At 39.0% G+C, this 18,249-nt stretch overlaps 1 protein-coding gene across 3 annotated transcripts in view; it reads right to left on the bottom strand.

Moving 5' to 3' along the window:
• The window catches only part of FER (FER tyrosine kinase), a 184,529-nt gene that overhangs the window by 64,441 nt on the left and 101,839 nt on the right, over positions 1-18,249 (bottom strand). For all 3 annotated transcript variants that reach the window (XM_032205776.1, XM_032205778.1, XM_032205777.1), the window contains one exon: positions 1,096-1,152. In XM_032205776.1, coding sequence (XP_032061667.1) covers positions 1,096-1,152 — 57 coding nt within the window. The remainder of the gene's footprint in view (positions 1-1,095; positions 1,153-18,249) is intronic.

Raw genomic sequence — 18,249 nt, 5'->3', positions numbered from 1 at the left:
TAATATAACTTATTATAATGACTTTTAAGACTGAGTTGTCTTTATTGAGTGTTAAAATGCTTTGTCAAAAATATGCAATAAATGTAAATTCAGTTTATGAATCAATTTGCAGATTGTTTCGGCTGTCTTTACTCATCAAAACTAATTCAAATTTTTTTTTTTTTTCAAACAAAGTTATGTTAATAGATTAAAAACATCCTTTTATTATTATTATTATTATTATGCCTTTGGTATGTTTCTGCTTAAGAATGTGAAACTGTCATGGTACCTGTATGGCATTTTAAGCAACACAGCTCTGTCTACAGGCAGCTAATAATCCTTGTCATCTTAAGCTATCAAAAAGACTTTTTTCCCAAGAAGCAGAATTTACTTATTTTTATTTTATTTCCACATTTCTTGAAAAGTTTATCAGTTCTTTTAGTGTGTAAGAAACTTATAGGACAACTGTTGCTTACATTTATCTGATTCTCATTCAAGCTTATTTTTCAGTTTTGGGGAAATCTTTTGGAACATGGTATTCAAAAGTGTCACTTGCAATTTTCTTGATAGGTGCAAAAGTGCTGAAAAATTATGTAAGATACTAGACTTATTTGAGTATTTCAAAGACTTGAAGCTCCTAAGCAGAACGTGTGATACACCCCATAAGAATTAATTTATACATATACTATTGTGAAGCTACTTAAAAGTCAAAAAAACATACAGGTGCATAAAGAACATATGTTTTAACAAGTATTGACTACATCATCATCTTATATCAAATATTTTATTTATACGCCTTTCATATTTGTACATTTTTTTCATAAGACTTCACAATTTAAACTAACTTTACACACATATAGTAAGCTTAAAAGCCTTCCAACTAAGAAAAATATGTATGCTAAACTTTTCAACAGACACAATGTAACACTTAGCAGTACACCTGATTTAAATTTATTTAAAGCACAATACTGTCTTGTGTAGTAAAGCAAAAAAAAAAAAATTGGTATAAAGACTGAGTATTGCAGTAATTTAAAGGATAAGGCAATCAGGAAATATATAGGTTTAATGACTAATATATACTTTAAAAAATGTTATTTAGCTCACTTGATTACTTACTTTGCCCAGTAATTCTCCCAGTGTGACATCTTCATGATTGAGAACCCATTTCTTATCCTGTGGCAAGAAAAGGAAAGAATTTTCAGTCGTTACAAATGTATACTTTCTATAAGATGCATTTCAACAAGTAGAAATTGATCTAATGACTGATCAATCAAAAACACACCAGGCAGTTAAAAATTTATGAGTTTCTAAAACAGGTTTTAGAAAACTTGCTATTCAACAAAGTATTGAATTACACTGCAGAGTAACCACATCAAAGTATGTGAGCTGATAGAACCCTAAGCACTTTCTCATGAAAGCTCTGGAAACAGTATCTAGTGCTGTGTTTTTACCTCTGTCAAGATCAAATGTGAAGCTTCATTTTAGAATACGAAGTAACTTACTGCAGAATCAAAGAAAAATTTTCTTTCCTCAGTGCAAGTAAAAAAACAACTGATTCTTCTGCTTATTAACAAGATACATATTTGTATCTCTTAAGTGTTAGGTCTTAATTCTTCTTTGGTAGTTTGATACATAACAGCCCAATATCTGAAAAGACAACAATTGCTAGTCATAGTATCTACTCAGTGTTGATGACCAGCAATTTTATTTCTGTTAGTATCTCATCTACTTACCACCTCACAAACACTATTACCACTTCTCTTATTACTGATATGATCCTAAGCAGTCTTTATTAGTAATAAGAAGGCATATATCTGAACAGGCATATGACAACTGTGTAAATAAATTCTCATTAAAGCTCATAGAAAACCAATGCAACCATGCTGGCTTTACAGTATACCTGATATATGACATTATCAGGTTTTCTGGACTATGGAATATTTGTTGTGATCCTGCCCAGAAGACCACTGCATGTCACAGGATTAGGGATCATCACTGATGTTAACCTCAGTGTGCCCTGCCTGTGCTGCTTGTACTGAATGGCCTTCAGGCCTGTGTTGTGCTGCATACATCCCTTTGTCATAGGATAAACTTGGCCAACTCAACCAGCATATTATAACAGTTCCCACCAGGTACTGGCTATTGGTACTGGTGGTGTATACTGGCTATACACCACCTGCACAGCCCTGCCTTTATCCAACAGTGCACCAAGAAGTTCTCATGGGGACATATTTTCTGTTTGACAACAGAAATGATGAACAGAGTTATTTACTCGTAAAAAAAAGTAATAATCCCATAATAGCTCCAGTGACTGAAACAGGAGAAAGCCTTCTGTGAAGAGGGCCTGTCCAGCATGCTGCCCGTGGGTTGGAAGCCCAACTAAACACTACAAGACCTGGAGTTCTCCCAGTCTAACAGGATGTAAGTTTATGCTATTTCCCTACAGTGCTAGCTCTAATCGACAGTATTTTAAATGATACCTTGAAGAGTCTGAGTGACTTTCTTACTGGGATCCTAACACCTCCTGGTGCAAAACAGGTAGTTATCAGTGTGAAAATATCTGATGGCAGGGAAGAAAGAAGAGGGAGCAAGACCCTTCTCTGCGGTTCCTGCTAACAGGAGAAGTAGCAATGGTCACAAATTAGGAAACAGGAAATTCATTCGGAACATGAGAAAATGTGTTTTTACTGTAAGGGTGGTGAAATACTAGAACAGATCGCCCAGAGAAATTTTGGAGTCTTCACCTGAAGAGACATTCAACACCAAACTGGGCATGGTGCCAGGAAACCAAATTATAGCTGATGCAGCCCTAGTTGTGGGGTTGAACTCAGTATCTCAGGTTTCTTCTAACCTCAGGTTTCTTCCCTGTGTGGTGGTTTTACTCAGGTGGGCAGCTGCGCTCTGCCACAACTGCTCATTCACTCCCCCTCCTCAAAGGGAAAGGGGGAGAAGATACAATGAAAAGGGCTCGAAGTCTGGGATAAGGACAGGGAGATTACTCAGCAATTATCGTCACGGCAAAAAAAGACTCAGCACAGAGTAATTAATGAGATTTATTACTAACAAGCTAGAGCAGTGAGAAACAACCCCCTTTTCCCCCCAGAAAAATAAAAACACCTTCCTTCATCTATGCTATTCTACCTCCTTCCCCTGAACACCACAGGCAAAAGGAAGCTGTGGTCAGTCCCTGACACTTCGTCTCCACCGCTCCCTCATGGTCCCTCCCTGCCCCTGCTCCCCATGGGGTCCCTCCCAGGGATGCCGTCCTTCCCCAACTGAGCCTGTGGGGGCTGCCCACAGGCAGCAGCTCTTCAAGCACTGCTCCCACACGGCTCCGTCCCACAGGGTCCGTCCATCCATCCCCCAGGAGCAAGCTGCTCCAGCACGGGTCCCCCACGGGTGGGTGGCAGCTCCCCCCAGACCCCCTGCTCCTGCGGGGGTTCCTCTCCACGGGCTGCAGCTCCGGCCCGGGGCCCGCTCCTGCGGGGGCTCTCCATGGGCCGCAGCCTCCTCCAGGCCACATCCACCTGCTCCACCGGGGGCTCCTCCACCCATGGGGGGGCTGCAGCGTGGAGATCTGCTCCATGTGGGACCCATGGGCTGCAGGGGGACAGCCTGCTCCACCAGGGGCCTCTCCCTGCACAGCCCGCAGGGGAACTGCTGCTGCCTGCCTGCAGCACCTCCTGCCCTCCTGCTGCACTCACATGGGGTCTGCAGGGATGTTTTACTCCTTGCTCTCCCAGCTGCTGTTCCATAGCATTTTTTCCCCTTTCTTACCTCTGCTCTTCCAGAGGCCCACCCAGCATCATTCCCTGGCTCAGCTCTGGCCAGCAGCAGGTCCCTTCTGGAGCAGCTGGAGCTGGCTCTGATCTGACATGTGCTGGGCTCTGCCCACAGAAGCCACCCCTGTAGCCCCCTGCTACCAAAGCCTTGCCACCTATACCCCATACAGCCTGTGATTCAAAAACATTGAAAGCGCTACTGTATGTAATTAGACTTTAATGCATGGAATTCACTCTTCTTATGGAAGCAACTTGTTTGTAATTAATATGCTAGGTTAAACCATATTACCAAGCTGGAACCAGATATTACATAAATTTTGTTTTTCTCCCAAAGACTATCCTAACAGCAGGCATTGCAACAGTCATCACTACCTTTATCACATTTTCAAATTTAAAATGAAACATTGAATGTGGTTTATTATTGTTATTTATCAGTGAGACACAAAACCATAACAAAATTCTAATATCCTAGGAAAAAAAAGACACAAAAGAAAACATATAAACTTATCTCCTACCATGGCTGAATCCTAAGTAGCTAGTACAGAACTTTGAGCGTAACCTGCATACAGAGCATTATGAATGACCTTTTTGGAGCAAATAGCTTAAGTTAATCTTAAACGAAGATGAAGGATTTTGTGTGTTTTGTTTTTGTTGTTGTTTGGTTGGTTTTTTTTTGGTCGTTGTTGTTATTTAAACTCTAAAAATTCTTCTCCCCTTTCAGATCGAAGGCTAAATCTTTTACAACACTTTCTCCACGGGCATCACAGTGAATAAGCACTACTTCCTTTGACCTATGCAGCCAATAAAATCTGACGTCAACTCATAATGAATCTGAAGTCTTATTTCTTGCTCTTTTTGCAAGGAAACTGTTCAGCAGGTAGTCCAGAAATGTTCCAGGTAACTGATAGAATGGAAGGAGCAAAGAAGGATTATACTGCACAATGCACTCATTAACTTTCTCCACACTTTTTCTCCACTGTCATGAACTCAGCAGGAGGAGGAAAAAAAAAAAAAAAAAAGGAAGGGGGTAAAGTATTATTATGATTTCTATGATAGTTATATCACAGAATTATGCTGATCATTGCTCGTGTAAGCCATGTTCACTGCACTCTCTAGGATCTCTCTAAATGTCTCTAGTCAGCCCAACTTCCTGCATACTACTCCCATCAGCCCTGAAGGCATGAAGCCCTGTACCATAACACCATGAATACATGGTGGGATCCATGCGCTGCCATTCCCTTTTCCACGGAGGGGCATTGGGAGACTTGAAAGAAAATTCTCCAACAATGATCACTTGATTTTTCTCCTGCAGACAACATTCTTGATTAAAACTATTGCCTCACTGACCAGACACCAGTAATGACTTTTTCCTTCATCTCCATTTGATTTTGCTAAAAATAGAAATGTTCTATTCACTGAAGCCCGTTAAATATTCTAGATTATTTATTTTTTGCTGATGGGATGCTTCTTTCAGTAGCTGTTATACTATAAATGTAGGAAGGGCCATCAAATTACACGCTGTCCTTCACAAGAAATGCTCAAATTTAAGAAAACAATTTGAAAATAAAGTTCTAAAGAAAAAAAAAAAGTATATATACATATATATATATAAACTACTACTTAGAAGTATTAACATAAGGGTTTTTAACATTGAAATAAGTACTGTTAAGGCCAAAAAGTTATGAAAATAAATAATAATAGAATTTTTAACCTCTTAATTTCTAAGACTCTATGTAGTGTATGGCTTTTTGAATATTGACATGACACTTCAGATGGCTGTTTATGAAGAAAAAATCTGATACATAATCCTTCAGAGAAATAATTAAACAATATGGTACCATAAACTGTAATCAGATGATCTGTCAAAGGAATTGTTATAATTATAGCAGTACATTAATTGCTATCTGTATCTCTCTTTTTATGAAAACCTTAAGTTTTTGTCATACCAGTATAAAGTATTAATTACATTGAGTATCTTAGTTCTGTCAAATTTTTCACAATTCAAGGATCACACTAAGTTTGATCAGCTTCACTACTAAGGCTCCTGATTTTGGATTAGAAAAAAATAAACATATCCATGAGCATAAGCCAATTGTGCTGCCTTGCTAGTCTCAGTTTCACAAGGTATTGACAAGTGAATATTCACCTCGACCATAGATAGATTTGTAAGTTTCCTTCTTATTAAAGCATTATATGAACAAAAATCTTGAATTGCTTTTGTAGATAAACAAACTGTCTTAGATTATAGAGACGTGGTATGTATGCCATTCCTGTGACTAGTTGGCTGAGCCATCAGACTGAAAAGGCAGCAGGTACAGCTCCAGGAGACACTCACTCCTTTCTGCTTCTAGTTGAAATCTCTTCAAAACTGCTCTTTTAATACTCATTAGGCACCATCTGCACCAACTTCAAAAGCAGATAGCTAAAGAAAATGATGCTGTCCTTGGCATATCACACTCCCTCTGACTGCGATCATCATTCATTTAGTCTTTTAACTTCTGTATAAATATAATGGATTCTGACACCAGTAACACTTTCCAGATGATCCAGGAGAGATTAGCAGAAGACACATACTGTAACACAATTAATAGGACAGTAACTGTAACCCAGAGCTCGTATCTAAGTCAACTCCCCTCAGTCAAAAGCTTTTCTGTTGGTCCTCCCTCCTGGTTTCTCTCTCTCAGGTTCAGTGAAAGCCTTAAAGACTACAAAAACACCTCAAAGACTGTGAAAACAATAATTATTTTCTTGAGGAAATACCAAAATATAACTCTCCTCCCCTGCTTTGCCTGTCTTTTTATATAGCCTATATAGCCTTCACCTTGTGTGAATCTTAGAACTGGGCTTCTAGATAAAAAGATGACAACCACACTACTAAATTGTACTCCTCTACTTAAAAAGCAAACTCATTAACCTGAGAGTATTTCTTGAAAGGCTAGAAGAAATTCAGGTGCTCCAGGATGCACTTAGCCCTGTAAAACCTATGCAGAGATATGTCCAAGCCCTAGCAATGTTTGTAATTTCCTCCTAAATTTGAAATTTACTGCTAAGGTATGCACCTCATACCTTGAGAAGGCAGGCTAGAAACTTAATGTAGGACTGGTCCTTAAGTCCATCTGTGAATTCAAATCTTAAACCATAGAGGGTCCCTCTGTCACACAGCACTAGTCAAGTTGAAGAAAACATTTAATGTAGCCATATTAAACTAAACAAGTCTGAAGCTTCACATGCATTATAGTTTCATCTAGCACCTTACAGCACTTGCAGAGTGATTTAACCTCTGTTTATTCTACTGACCAGCACCAAGGCAGTTTCTTCAGCAGATAGCTGAAAAGAAACTAAGAGATGCTATCTAGTGTATAAATCTGGCATTAGAAGAAAAAAGATATCTAATTAGCAGTATGTTAAAGAGCCATTCAAACACTGTTTTGAAACTGTGCAACTGACTCAGATAATCATCTTTAATAACCTACAGCACTGCAAGGTGGACAGCAACAAGGACAAAACTGTATTTCTACTGCAAGTACGTAGTCTCACTAACTCTGTTCAACCTGTGCTGAGCTGAATATGACATATCCAATATTTTTGGGAAGCTACCAACAATTAAATACATCAATGAAGCACACAAAGCAATTGATCAGCATAACATAAACAAAAGTTAGCAAATAAGGCTGTCTTTTTTTCCTATCTGATCATAAAATTCATGATTTTGGGCAAGTGCCTATTTCTGGTTATGATAGACAGTATTTCTCCAGTTGTTAATACTCTCAGATTACTCACAGAAGACACTGAGAGATACAAAAGAAATGGACAGCAAAACGTGAAATAAAACACAACCTTTAACGTAGGTATGGATAAACAGACACTAATGCCCGTCAGTCTGAGTCATAAAAATTCTCATTTTAACAGAGTTGTTTCTAAATTAAATAGAGCAAATTCAATAGATTTTCATATCTAGTCATAAGCTAATCAATGAAAGAGAAGGTCAGAGCTCTTGAGATTGTTAATGCCATTACAATTCTCTGCTGTCCTGGTTTTGGCTGGAATATCATTGATTTTCCTCCTAGTAGATGATATGGTGCTGTGTTTTGGAGTTTGGATGAAAATAAAGTTGATAACACAACAATATTTTAGTTGTTGCAGAGTAGTGCTTACACCAATTAAGGACATCTCAGCTTCTGGTGCTGCCCCACCAGCAAGGAGGCTGGGGGTGCACCGGGAGCTGGGAGGGACACAGGCAGGACAGCTGGCCCAGACTAGCCCATCCTATGTGGTGTCATGCTGAATAATTAATATGGGCTGAGTTGGCTGGGAGGGGTGCTGTTGCCTGGGGGACTGGCTGGGCATCATTCAGTGGGTGGTGAGCAATTGCATTGTGCATCACCTTCGTGTAATGTTTTCTTCTACTTCTTTTTTTTTTCCCTTTTTAATTTTTAATTTTTTTTTTCTTTTTCCTGTTCTCCCCTCCCTTTCTTTCCTATTAAACTGTCATTACTTTATTTACCCCTAATCCTATTCCCCATCACACTGTGCTGGGAATGAGCACATGGCTGTACAGTGCTGAGCTGCCTGCTGGGCTAAACCACAACACCTGCAAAAGGAATCTGTTTATGATGTAACCCTCCTCTTGCAATGCAACTATAAATCACTCTTTACCTAGTGCTCGTTCAGGCTCTTTTATTACTAATTTTGGACCACAGAATTTGAAAGCAATTCAGACAAATCTATTACAGAAATTAGTGCTTGGACATACCTGCTTATTATATGAATGATATACCTTATTTCCAAATGGGGTTATTTAAGAACCCCAGACACTTTATCCTATTACATTTTATTTATGTCCCCTGGTGTCCAAAACTACCATTATCATTTCAAGATAAATATGAAAGGAGCAGAAACTAAATTACAGGAATGTCATACTTCATGACCAAGGATTTTAACTGACTTGGCTTGGCTCAGATAAATACTTCATTGCCTTTTTGGAGATAAGCCTTTATGACATATAAGGAGCTACTTGGCAAAAGCAGGATTTTGAGATATCATTTGGAAGAATACTGGGGAAATGCCAAGACACCTAATGGATAGGAAGGAACCACCTCCAGGTGGAAACTTCTTGAGTGTAAAATGAAAGATGAGCAAGGATGATACAGAGACTGCTCTGGTTAGTACATTCTTTTACAGAATCACAGAACTGCTGAGGTTGAAAGGGACCTCTGGAGATCGTCTAGTCCAGCCCCCCTGCCAAGCAGGATCACCTAGAGCACAAGTGCACAATGCTGGCTCATAGTTAACCTGCTGTTCACCACAACTCCCAGGTCCTTCTCTAGTCCTCTCCAGCAGATAAGCCCCCAGCCTGTACTGGCGCTTGGGGTTATTCCTCCCAAGGTGCAGGACCCTGCACTTACTTTTGTTGAACTTCATGGGGTTCCTTTTTGCCCAGCCCTCCAGCCTGCCCAGGTCCCTCTGAAGGGAAGCACAGAGGTGTACCAGACAGTCCTCCCCGGTTTGTGTCATCCACAGGCTTGCTGAGGGCATGCTCTATTCCATCATCCAGGTCATTGATGAATAAGTTGAACAAGGCCTCCAACTAGATTTTGCACCACTGAGCACAACCCTCTGAGCTCTGCCATCCAGCCAGTTCTCTGTCCACCTCACTGTCCACTCATCTATCCCATACTTACTGAGCTTGACAATAAGGATGTTATGGGAGACAGCATCAAAAATCTTGCTAAAGTCAAGGTGGACAACATCCACAGACAGTCATCACATCATAGAAGGCTACCAGATCGGTTAAGCATGATTTCCCCTTGGTGAGTCCTTGCTGACTACTCCTGATCACCTTCTTAGCCTCCATGTGCTTGGAGATGACCTCCAGGATGAGCTGTTCCATCACCTTTCCAGGGTTTTTCCAGTTGAGGCTGACTGGCCTGTAGTTTCCTCAGTCCTCCTTCTTGCTCTTTTTGAAGACTGGTGTGACACTGGCTTTTCTCCAGACCTTAGGCGTCTCTCCTGCTTTTCACGACCTTTCAGAGATGATGGAGGGTGGCCTAGCAATAACATCCACCAGCTCCCTCAGCACTCGTGGGTGCATACCACCTAGGCCCATGGATTTGTGGGTATCAAGATGCCTAAATGAACTCTAACCCAATCCTCATCAACCACAGGAAAATTCTCCTTTCTCCAGACCTCCTTTCTTGTCTCTATGATCTGAGATTCCTGAGGGCTGGTTTTAGCAGTGAAGATAAAGTATGGAAGGCATTCGGTAACTCTGCCTTCTCTGAATCCTTTGTTACCAGGACACCTGACCCATTCAGCAGTGGGCCCACATTTTCCCTAATCTTCCTTTTGCTACTTATACATTTGAAGAAGCCCTTCTTGTTGTCCTTGGCATCTCACCAGATTTAATTCCAAATGGGGCTTGGCCTTCCTCATCACATCCCTGCATACTCAGACAATGTTCCTCTATTCCTCCCAAATGGCTGGTCCCTTTTTCCACAGCTGTATACCAGTTCTTCTGTTTGAGTTTTGCCAGGAGCTCCTTGGTCATCCATGCAGGTCTCCTGCCCCCTTTGCTTGCCTTCTTACTCATGAAGACACCTTGATCTTGAGCTTGGAGGAAGTGATGCTTGAATATTGACCAGCTCTCCTGGACCCCCTTTCTTCCAGGACCATAACCCACGGGATTCCTGCACGTAGGTCCCTGAAGATGCCGAAGTTTGCCCTCCTGAAGACCAGGGTTGTGATCCTATTTATTTCCCTGCTTCCTTCTTGAAGACACATGGTTGTTTCCAATCAGGCAAAGCGGTTCTTTGTTCCTTGGCCCACATAAGTAGGATCAGGCTGATCGGGTCAGCCAAGTCTGTGGTGATACAGCAGGTCCAAGGTCAAGCTGGGAAGTCAGCCTGTGGGTCAGTCTGGTTATGCTGCCTGGCCGTCATCCTGGGTCAGACAGCCCCAGGAGCACTGGGCAGGCTCACCATGACAAGGCAGCGGCAGAGTCAGTCCCAGCCTTGCCCTGCGGGTCAGGGCCCTGTCACAGATAACGGGGTGTGTGGCCAGGCACGGGCAGGGCTGTGAGGGGTCTGAGCAGTCAGGCCTCACTGCAAGCGGCTCCCACGGATGGGGTCCAGCCCTGGCTGAGGCCTCCCCACAGCCCTGCCCGGGAGCCTCACCCCAAGGTCACCAGAGGGAAAGGCAGCCCTCAGCTGAACCACCATCAAGGCGTGGTGCTGTGGGCCAGGAAAGGGCTCCTCTCAATGCTCCTACTGAGCTAGCTGTCAAACAAGTTGTCTTGTTTGACAGCTTGTTTTGTCCCCACAAAAAGACAGTAAAAACAGTAATTTCAGAAATACATTCTTCAACTACAAAAACAAATGAACAAACAAAAACCTTTGAAATTAACTATAAATTCTTCTTTGCATTTGAAGAAGAAAGTATTCCACTAAGAATGTTGGTAAGTTTCATGGTTCCATTTATGATGGTAAGTTTCATCCCTTGAATAATCATCAAGGAATCAATTAGACATCATTCCTTTCTTCAGGAGAGATGCAGGTGTTGGAGCTGTGTGCTAGGTCACTGAGGCCACAGTAAGAACAGCTGATGGTCTCTGTACAAGATGAAATCTCGTATTTCCTATTCTGAACTATGCAGCTGAACTGTTATTAGTATTACCCTAATTTCTGACAAATAAGTAAGCTCAAGTCTGAGATGAGGTTTTCCTTCTACCTATCTTCATTTATTGACAAAAAACAGATCAAAGAAAACATGAATTAATATGTCAGGAAGAAGTTAGTAACAAATTAGTTATATCAAATTATAACAGCTTTCAATAAAATGTAAAACAAAATTCCCCTAACATTTTTCTACAAATTGTTGGTAACAATTTCAAACACGAAGAAGTGTAACATGGTGCTTTTTCAAATTTACAACTAGCAGAGAGGCAATTAAGTACTCAACATTTTAGAAACAGACATTTTGCAAACTAGATATAAATTTAAAAGCAACAGCTTATACACTTGTATACACTTAGCATTTCAACAAGAGACAGGAAAGGGGGGAAAGAAAATGCCACCTATTTTTGTATTCTATTTCAGAGCACCATCAGAGAAAAGCAAGAGTCTTACCTAGCAGACTACAAAGCAAGATTTGTAAGAGGAAAGAGTCAGTGAATTCTGATCAGGTTCTCTCACAGGATGAACACTTTCAAAGAATTCTGTTTTATCATCAATGTTATTTACTCATCTCATGTACTTTGTATCAATATTTCCCCTTGCTAGTTCAGATCATATTGAAACTATAAACCTAGGTACTGTCATACTAATAAATACGATCTACCACAAACTTTGCTCCTGCTTTTCATCTTAACAGTAGGTGCATCAAAAACAAAAAAAGGTTGAAAAATATCTAGAAATTGGAAACTGTAGTTGATTTAGGGGAAATAAATGGCACCAACTAAAATTATTTTTTCAGAACATTGAGAAGACTCAACCAAAAACAAAATATTGTTTTATGAGAACTGAGAGCAGGAGACTTCCCAACTTAGGAATGTATCTTAACTGAGCGTGGGGCATTTATCAAAAGCCTCAACCTCCTTTCCCCCACCTCCACTAATTCTTCAGTAACACTCTTCTAGAAAAACATAAAATAGAGGAATATTGCTCAGGAGCACAGTGCATATACATGCATTATGCCTGTTTGTTCATATTGCAAGCATAAAATATGGGTTCAGAAAAATATTTTGAAAAGTAGTATTTCCACTCCTTCCTCCAACTGGGACAGAAAATATCAGTAGTAAGAATTACTGCAGCTATGAGCAATTTTTCCACAACAATAAAAATGGAAAGTCAATCTTTCACCTTTAGTAGTAATGTTAATTAGAGTAAAGTTCTTAACAGCTAAGAAAGTCATCATCACAGATCATTTTTCATGACGCAGGCATTCAAATATCACTTCTCAAAACTCGCTGAAGCAGATACAAAAAAGAAAGCCAGTAACAGTTGTGTACGGGTGAATCGGACCTACCAATGTGGAAATGAGAAATGATCTTAGAATTACGATTTGCTGCACCACCAATGGCAGTAGATCTGATGTGCATACCAATTTCATGATTCACAAACTATGTATTTCAAGTCCTTCAGATTGAGTACAGAAATACAGGTAGCTAGCGGAAAAGATTTTTCATTAAGAGCAAGTGAATTTTACAAGAGGGGTTCTGAAAACCCCACTGACAACTGCTTTAAAACTGTTTCAGAATAAAGATTCATGACCTGTAAAAATTGTTACAGAAGCTGTTTAGCATTATCTATGCAAAATATGAACTTTTTTCCACAGAGCTAAACCTATTTCATCTGACTTGATAGCACCATTAAAACCGTCACTATGAAGTTCAACCTTTTTACTAAACCAAATCCTGAACAGCCATAAACCGACAAGATAGAACTAAGATTTGTAAAAGCTACTATGCAGCATACAAAACATAGAAGTGACCTCAAATTAACTCCACAGTTTTTCCTTGAGCCTTCTTTCTTGAAGATCAATAGACAAAATGACTGCAGAAATCAATATGAAAAAAAAATACTTTTTTTGGAAGAATATACAGTATTTCCCAAAGATTATGCTCTATTCTTTATCAAATGACTAGAAAGATGCTGAGAGTATTTCAGAAAAAGTACAGGAAATAAAGAAAAATAAAGAGAAAAAAAGCTGAGAAGGAAGAAGTAATAAACAGAATGTGAAATCCAAAAGTGTAGGGAAAAAAAAAAAAAAAAGTAAATTTTATTTAAAAATCATTGTATTTAAAATACACTAAGGAAACTTAGAGCACTTAACTCAATATAGTAGCTTCGGCTCCTAAACTGAAGAATTCAAAATCACATATTTACCAAATGCAGGCAGATTTTATCTGCCCTTTATGGAGTAGCCTTCCAAAACAGGACCATTCCTCAGTAGACTCAAAGGAAAAGAAACTGTGATTGCAGTTTCTCATTTAAACATTTTGTATGATTGAAAAGAGAGGAATGTAAAAACTGAGTCTTTTTATGCATAAAAGCAAAAATACATTCCAATTGTTAAACTAGGCTAAAATATTTCCACAAACACACACATACTTTTATTTCTTTGCCTCATCCCTCAACCCCTATGAAAACTGCATGACCTTTTCATAGTTCATGCACTTTTTTCATGGGATTGGTAGACTACGGATGTGTCTAAAAATGTCCAAGTATACGTAAAATGTCCATTATATGTAAAATACTTAGATATATTTGGCTTCATCCTCACTTCAAACTTCAGCTGTTTCCAGTTAGATAGTTTCTTTTCCACAAGAGACAAAACGTTTCACTTATTTTGGCAACATCCACACACTAAGGTATACTCCCTGCTAGACTGAACCTTTAAACACCCAACAATCCTTCCAGAATAATTTCTAAATTGTAGTGGTTAGTATGCACTTCGGTATACCTACGAAAGAGCTTCAGGTCCCCAATTAGAGTTTCTGCCAAATTCCTATTTTGTTCAGACAAAAGCTTAACATTCTCCAACCTATCCCTTCCTAGCCACATATGCTCCTCTTTCACTGGCGTTCATAATCTTCAGGTAACACATTAAAATTATTAAAATGCAAAAGAGTTGACCTGGTAAAATTTCAAACAAACAGGTATATTAGTTTAATTTGCAATTGGGAAAGAGCAGGAAAAAGGCAAAGCCACAAAGAAAGGAAAAGGGAGCAAGATCACCTTCTTATCACACACACATAGACACCTTTTTGGCAGCAGCAAGTTGTTCACTTTACACAGCTGCAACATGAAACTGCAGCCTTAATTTGTATGACTTTGCCGGTGTGAATATTAGTAAATTCTGCCTGCATTCCAAGACAGATACATGATAGCTTTGAACCCAAAGTCAAACAACATTACAGAAATGTCCATAGTTTAACTAAAGCATGTTGCATTTTTATCAGGTAGGTATTGTTCTCTAAGAAGATACTACTATTCTCACATACCATTAATGCTAGCATATACATACCATACTCAGTATAGTTGTGATAACAATAAATTTTTGTGCTTCCAGAGCTTTTGGTGTATGATTCCTTAAGTATTTTACGTAAATATGCTTCAATATAATGTAGGTAGGAATCCAGCTCAAGGAACTCTTCTACCAGAAATCACCTGCCCAATGCCACATGGCACTAGAGAAGGGTCTTTAACTCACTCTCTTGAACTTTAACTTCTGTTCTTTAACTACAAAGTCTTTCAATTCATATTATCTGATTGTCGTTTCTTAATAAAATAAATAAGACAAATACACACCTACAACTAACATATAAAGGAATCAATCTGTTCTTTGAAGCTTTGTTTGAAAATGAAGCCCTTAACTAGATGGATCGTTAAAAATGAATACAAAATTACAGCTGTGACAGGTCAATACAGAATCAATGGTTTTTATGATCATTTTTGTAGTTACACAAGCCTGTTTTATGTTTGGAATGCTAAAAGACAGAAGCCACTGCTCCTCTTTGACACTCAGCATTAGCTTGACCTACTTGCACTCAACATTTTTAACATAAAATTAGGCTGCCTTTATAGAAAAAAATGACTTTTAATATAGACTTGTATGGTACACACAGACAAAACATCTTTTCCAATCTTCTCATACACTGCTAAATATATCTTGATTGCCACAATGCTTATTTTATTAGTAAGCATTGTACGTATTTATTTCTGGTGGCTTGCACATGATGTAATTTACTAGTTATCTATTTTAAGCATAGTGAAAAACCTAAGTGTTAAGGCTACTGCACTTCTACACACAGTCACACACACACAGAAGTGTAAACTACATATTCATGAATTTTCCTTTCATATAAGTGAATAAAGATGACAGTCTGCATGTCATATACAAAGGTATATATATTTACACCTCTTTAAATATGAAGGTATATATTTGCCAGCAACACCATGGAAGGTGTAGGTGCAGTAAAGCTTGCAGCTACAGAAAGAACAGCCACCTATTCTTTAATAATCTCTGCCCAGAAAACCCACAAGAAAAGAAAGTGTGCTGTGATGTCATTGTTTCCATGCAAGTTCCTTGTGAAGGACTTTGATGGGTATCCATGAACCACATGCACCATTCCTACCATTCCATATGAACATGTGTTGGCTTCAAAGCACTGCAGGACTTTTCCTGTTAGAATGGTTTTCCTGAGAGGAAGCATACTTGCTTTATCACAATTTGTTTGCAATAAATATACTGCAACTGCTGGTCAAACTTACATTACCATTTTAGTTTGCAAGCCAAGACAATATCATTATCTTATTTTTCCAATATATGCAGGTGCAAATGTTAGGTGCTTTTGAGATAATCTGTGAAGATTCATGTATGTAAACCACTACAAATTCCAGAGGAGATACGTACTGTAACAGACACATGATTTGCTGAAATCACATGAAGCTTCACACAAATCTATAAACTCATGTAGGCAGGTTGTAAGCATTTTAAGATCAAAATTATTCAATTTTAATGTCAGTCTAAGCACTCACTTACCATAAAAAAAAAAAATTAACAGCTCTTATGAAAAGAAAAGCAACTGTTCAGCACTCTTTGTCTGACCAAACAGAAAAATAACATGGAAGCTTGCTTAAGAACCTGGCAGATTTTGGTGTTGCACACATGGTAGCTATCCAAGCATTTTTACTTACTGATAAAATCCTGTAACAAATTACATTCCCAATTTGCAATAACAAACCCTAACTCACAAAACTACATCTAAAATTTGTAGCTAAACTACTTTTTTTCTTTATTAAATACCTACACAATGTCTAATACCAAGATGACATCATCTCTTCCAGAAAAAGAGGAGATCAGAAAAACAAATGACAAATGACAAAATAGCCTGTAAAAAATGGAATCAGAAGCCACATTATATTCCTTTGTACAGCCTTTGCCAACAATCCTGTATGCCTCCTGGTATATTCTGGTCATGTTATAAAAGGAAAGCAAAATCAAAATTCTAGTTTGCATAATATGCACATCTTCAACTGATTGATGGAAAGAAGTTGCCCTTATTAATGAATTTTTCATTATCAGAATGCAAAAAAATTCTTGGCCATCCTTTTGATCTTCCAAATTAAAAGCTGTTTTGGAACTCTAAGGAATAATGTCCATTCTTTCTCCCACAATGTGGTCAAAGTAGACCTTATGCTGCAAGTCAGCAATGCTAAAATATGTATAAAGGCAACACACCAACTACCTTTCTATGGAGAGAGGGAAAATGCTGTATGGATTTCTGCTGTAGTATCATTGTAAAAATGCGACAGTCAATCCCATGATTATTTTAATCTACAACAGATTTGGCTTTTAAGTCACTGATAAACAATACTGTCCCTGGTTTCTCTCCACATCATTTCACTCCCTTTTAACATCTTGTTTCACTTAAACTGGTGGAGGCAATCACAAGCTTCTTCACAGTAACTCACTGTACAGAACTTTAATACTACAAATCCTATTTAAGAGCACACACTCACACTCCTGTTCTTAATCCATGCTGGTTTTTGAGCCTTTCATAGCCTACAAAAGTATTGTAAACTCAAAAAACTACTTGTATTAAAATCATACTGATGGCACTAGCAAAACCAACATGAAGAATACAATTAGAGGCTTACTGTAAGCTTGCAACTCACGAAAATAGTTAATACAATACTTAAGTTACAAATCCATGGAAACTGTCAGAACCCATAAAAAAATCACATTATTACTTAAGCATAAAAAGCAGTTTCATTATTGCAATCCTACCAAATTCTAATCGAATTTTAGTATAGTGCTCTATCAATGACTGATTATAAAGCTTCTGATGAAGACTTTCAAAAGTCACAGTTTAAAGCCCCTGTTTTTGAAAGTGTTCCACTTACACCCAGAATACCATGGAATGCAGTCAGTACTCTGATTTTCACATGCATATAGAAAATGTAGAAATAGAAACCGGTAAATCCAAATAACCTTCACTGAACGATGCGTTCATTTAAGTAGCTTATCCTCCTAGTTTTCATTTTTCATCAAAAAAAAAAAGCACTACTCAAAAATCTTCCATGGCATACGTTTTTCCCTCCTTTTTTTTTTTTTTTTTTCTTATGTAGTGGTGTAGTAGGTTTACATGGCAAGGTTTTGGTAGCAGGGGCCTGCAGGGGTGGCTTCCGTGAGAAGAGCCCAGAAGCTGCCTCATGTTGGCTAAGGGCCAGTTTCAGCTGCTCCAAAGGGACCTGCTGCTGGCCAGAGCCAAGCCAGTGAGCAATGCTGGGTGCGCCTCTGGGAGAGCAAATTTAAGGGTGGAAAATAACTAACAAGCAAAACACCACAACTGCTGCACAATAGTAGCTTAGAGAGGAGTGAGAAAATGAGAAAGAGCCCTGCAGCCCCCAGGTGAGTGCAGCAGGAGGTGCTGCAGGCAGGCAGCAGCAGTTCCCCTGCGGGCTGTGCAGGGAGAGGCCCCTGGTGG

This window comes from Aythya fuligula, chromosome Z, assembly GCF_009819795.1.
Source record: "Aythya fuligula isolate bAytFul2 chromosome Z, bAytFul2.pri, whole genome shotgun sequence".
Classification (NCBI taxonomy): domain Eukaryota; kingdom Metazoa; phylum Chordata; class Aves; order Anseriformes; family Anatidae; genus Aythya; species Aythya fuligula.
The sequence above is the reverse complement of the archived record's forward strand: the minus strand, read 5'-3'. Positions and strand labels throughout refer to the sequence as shown.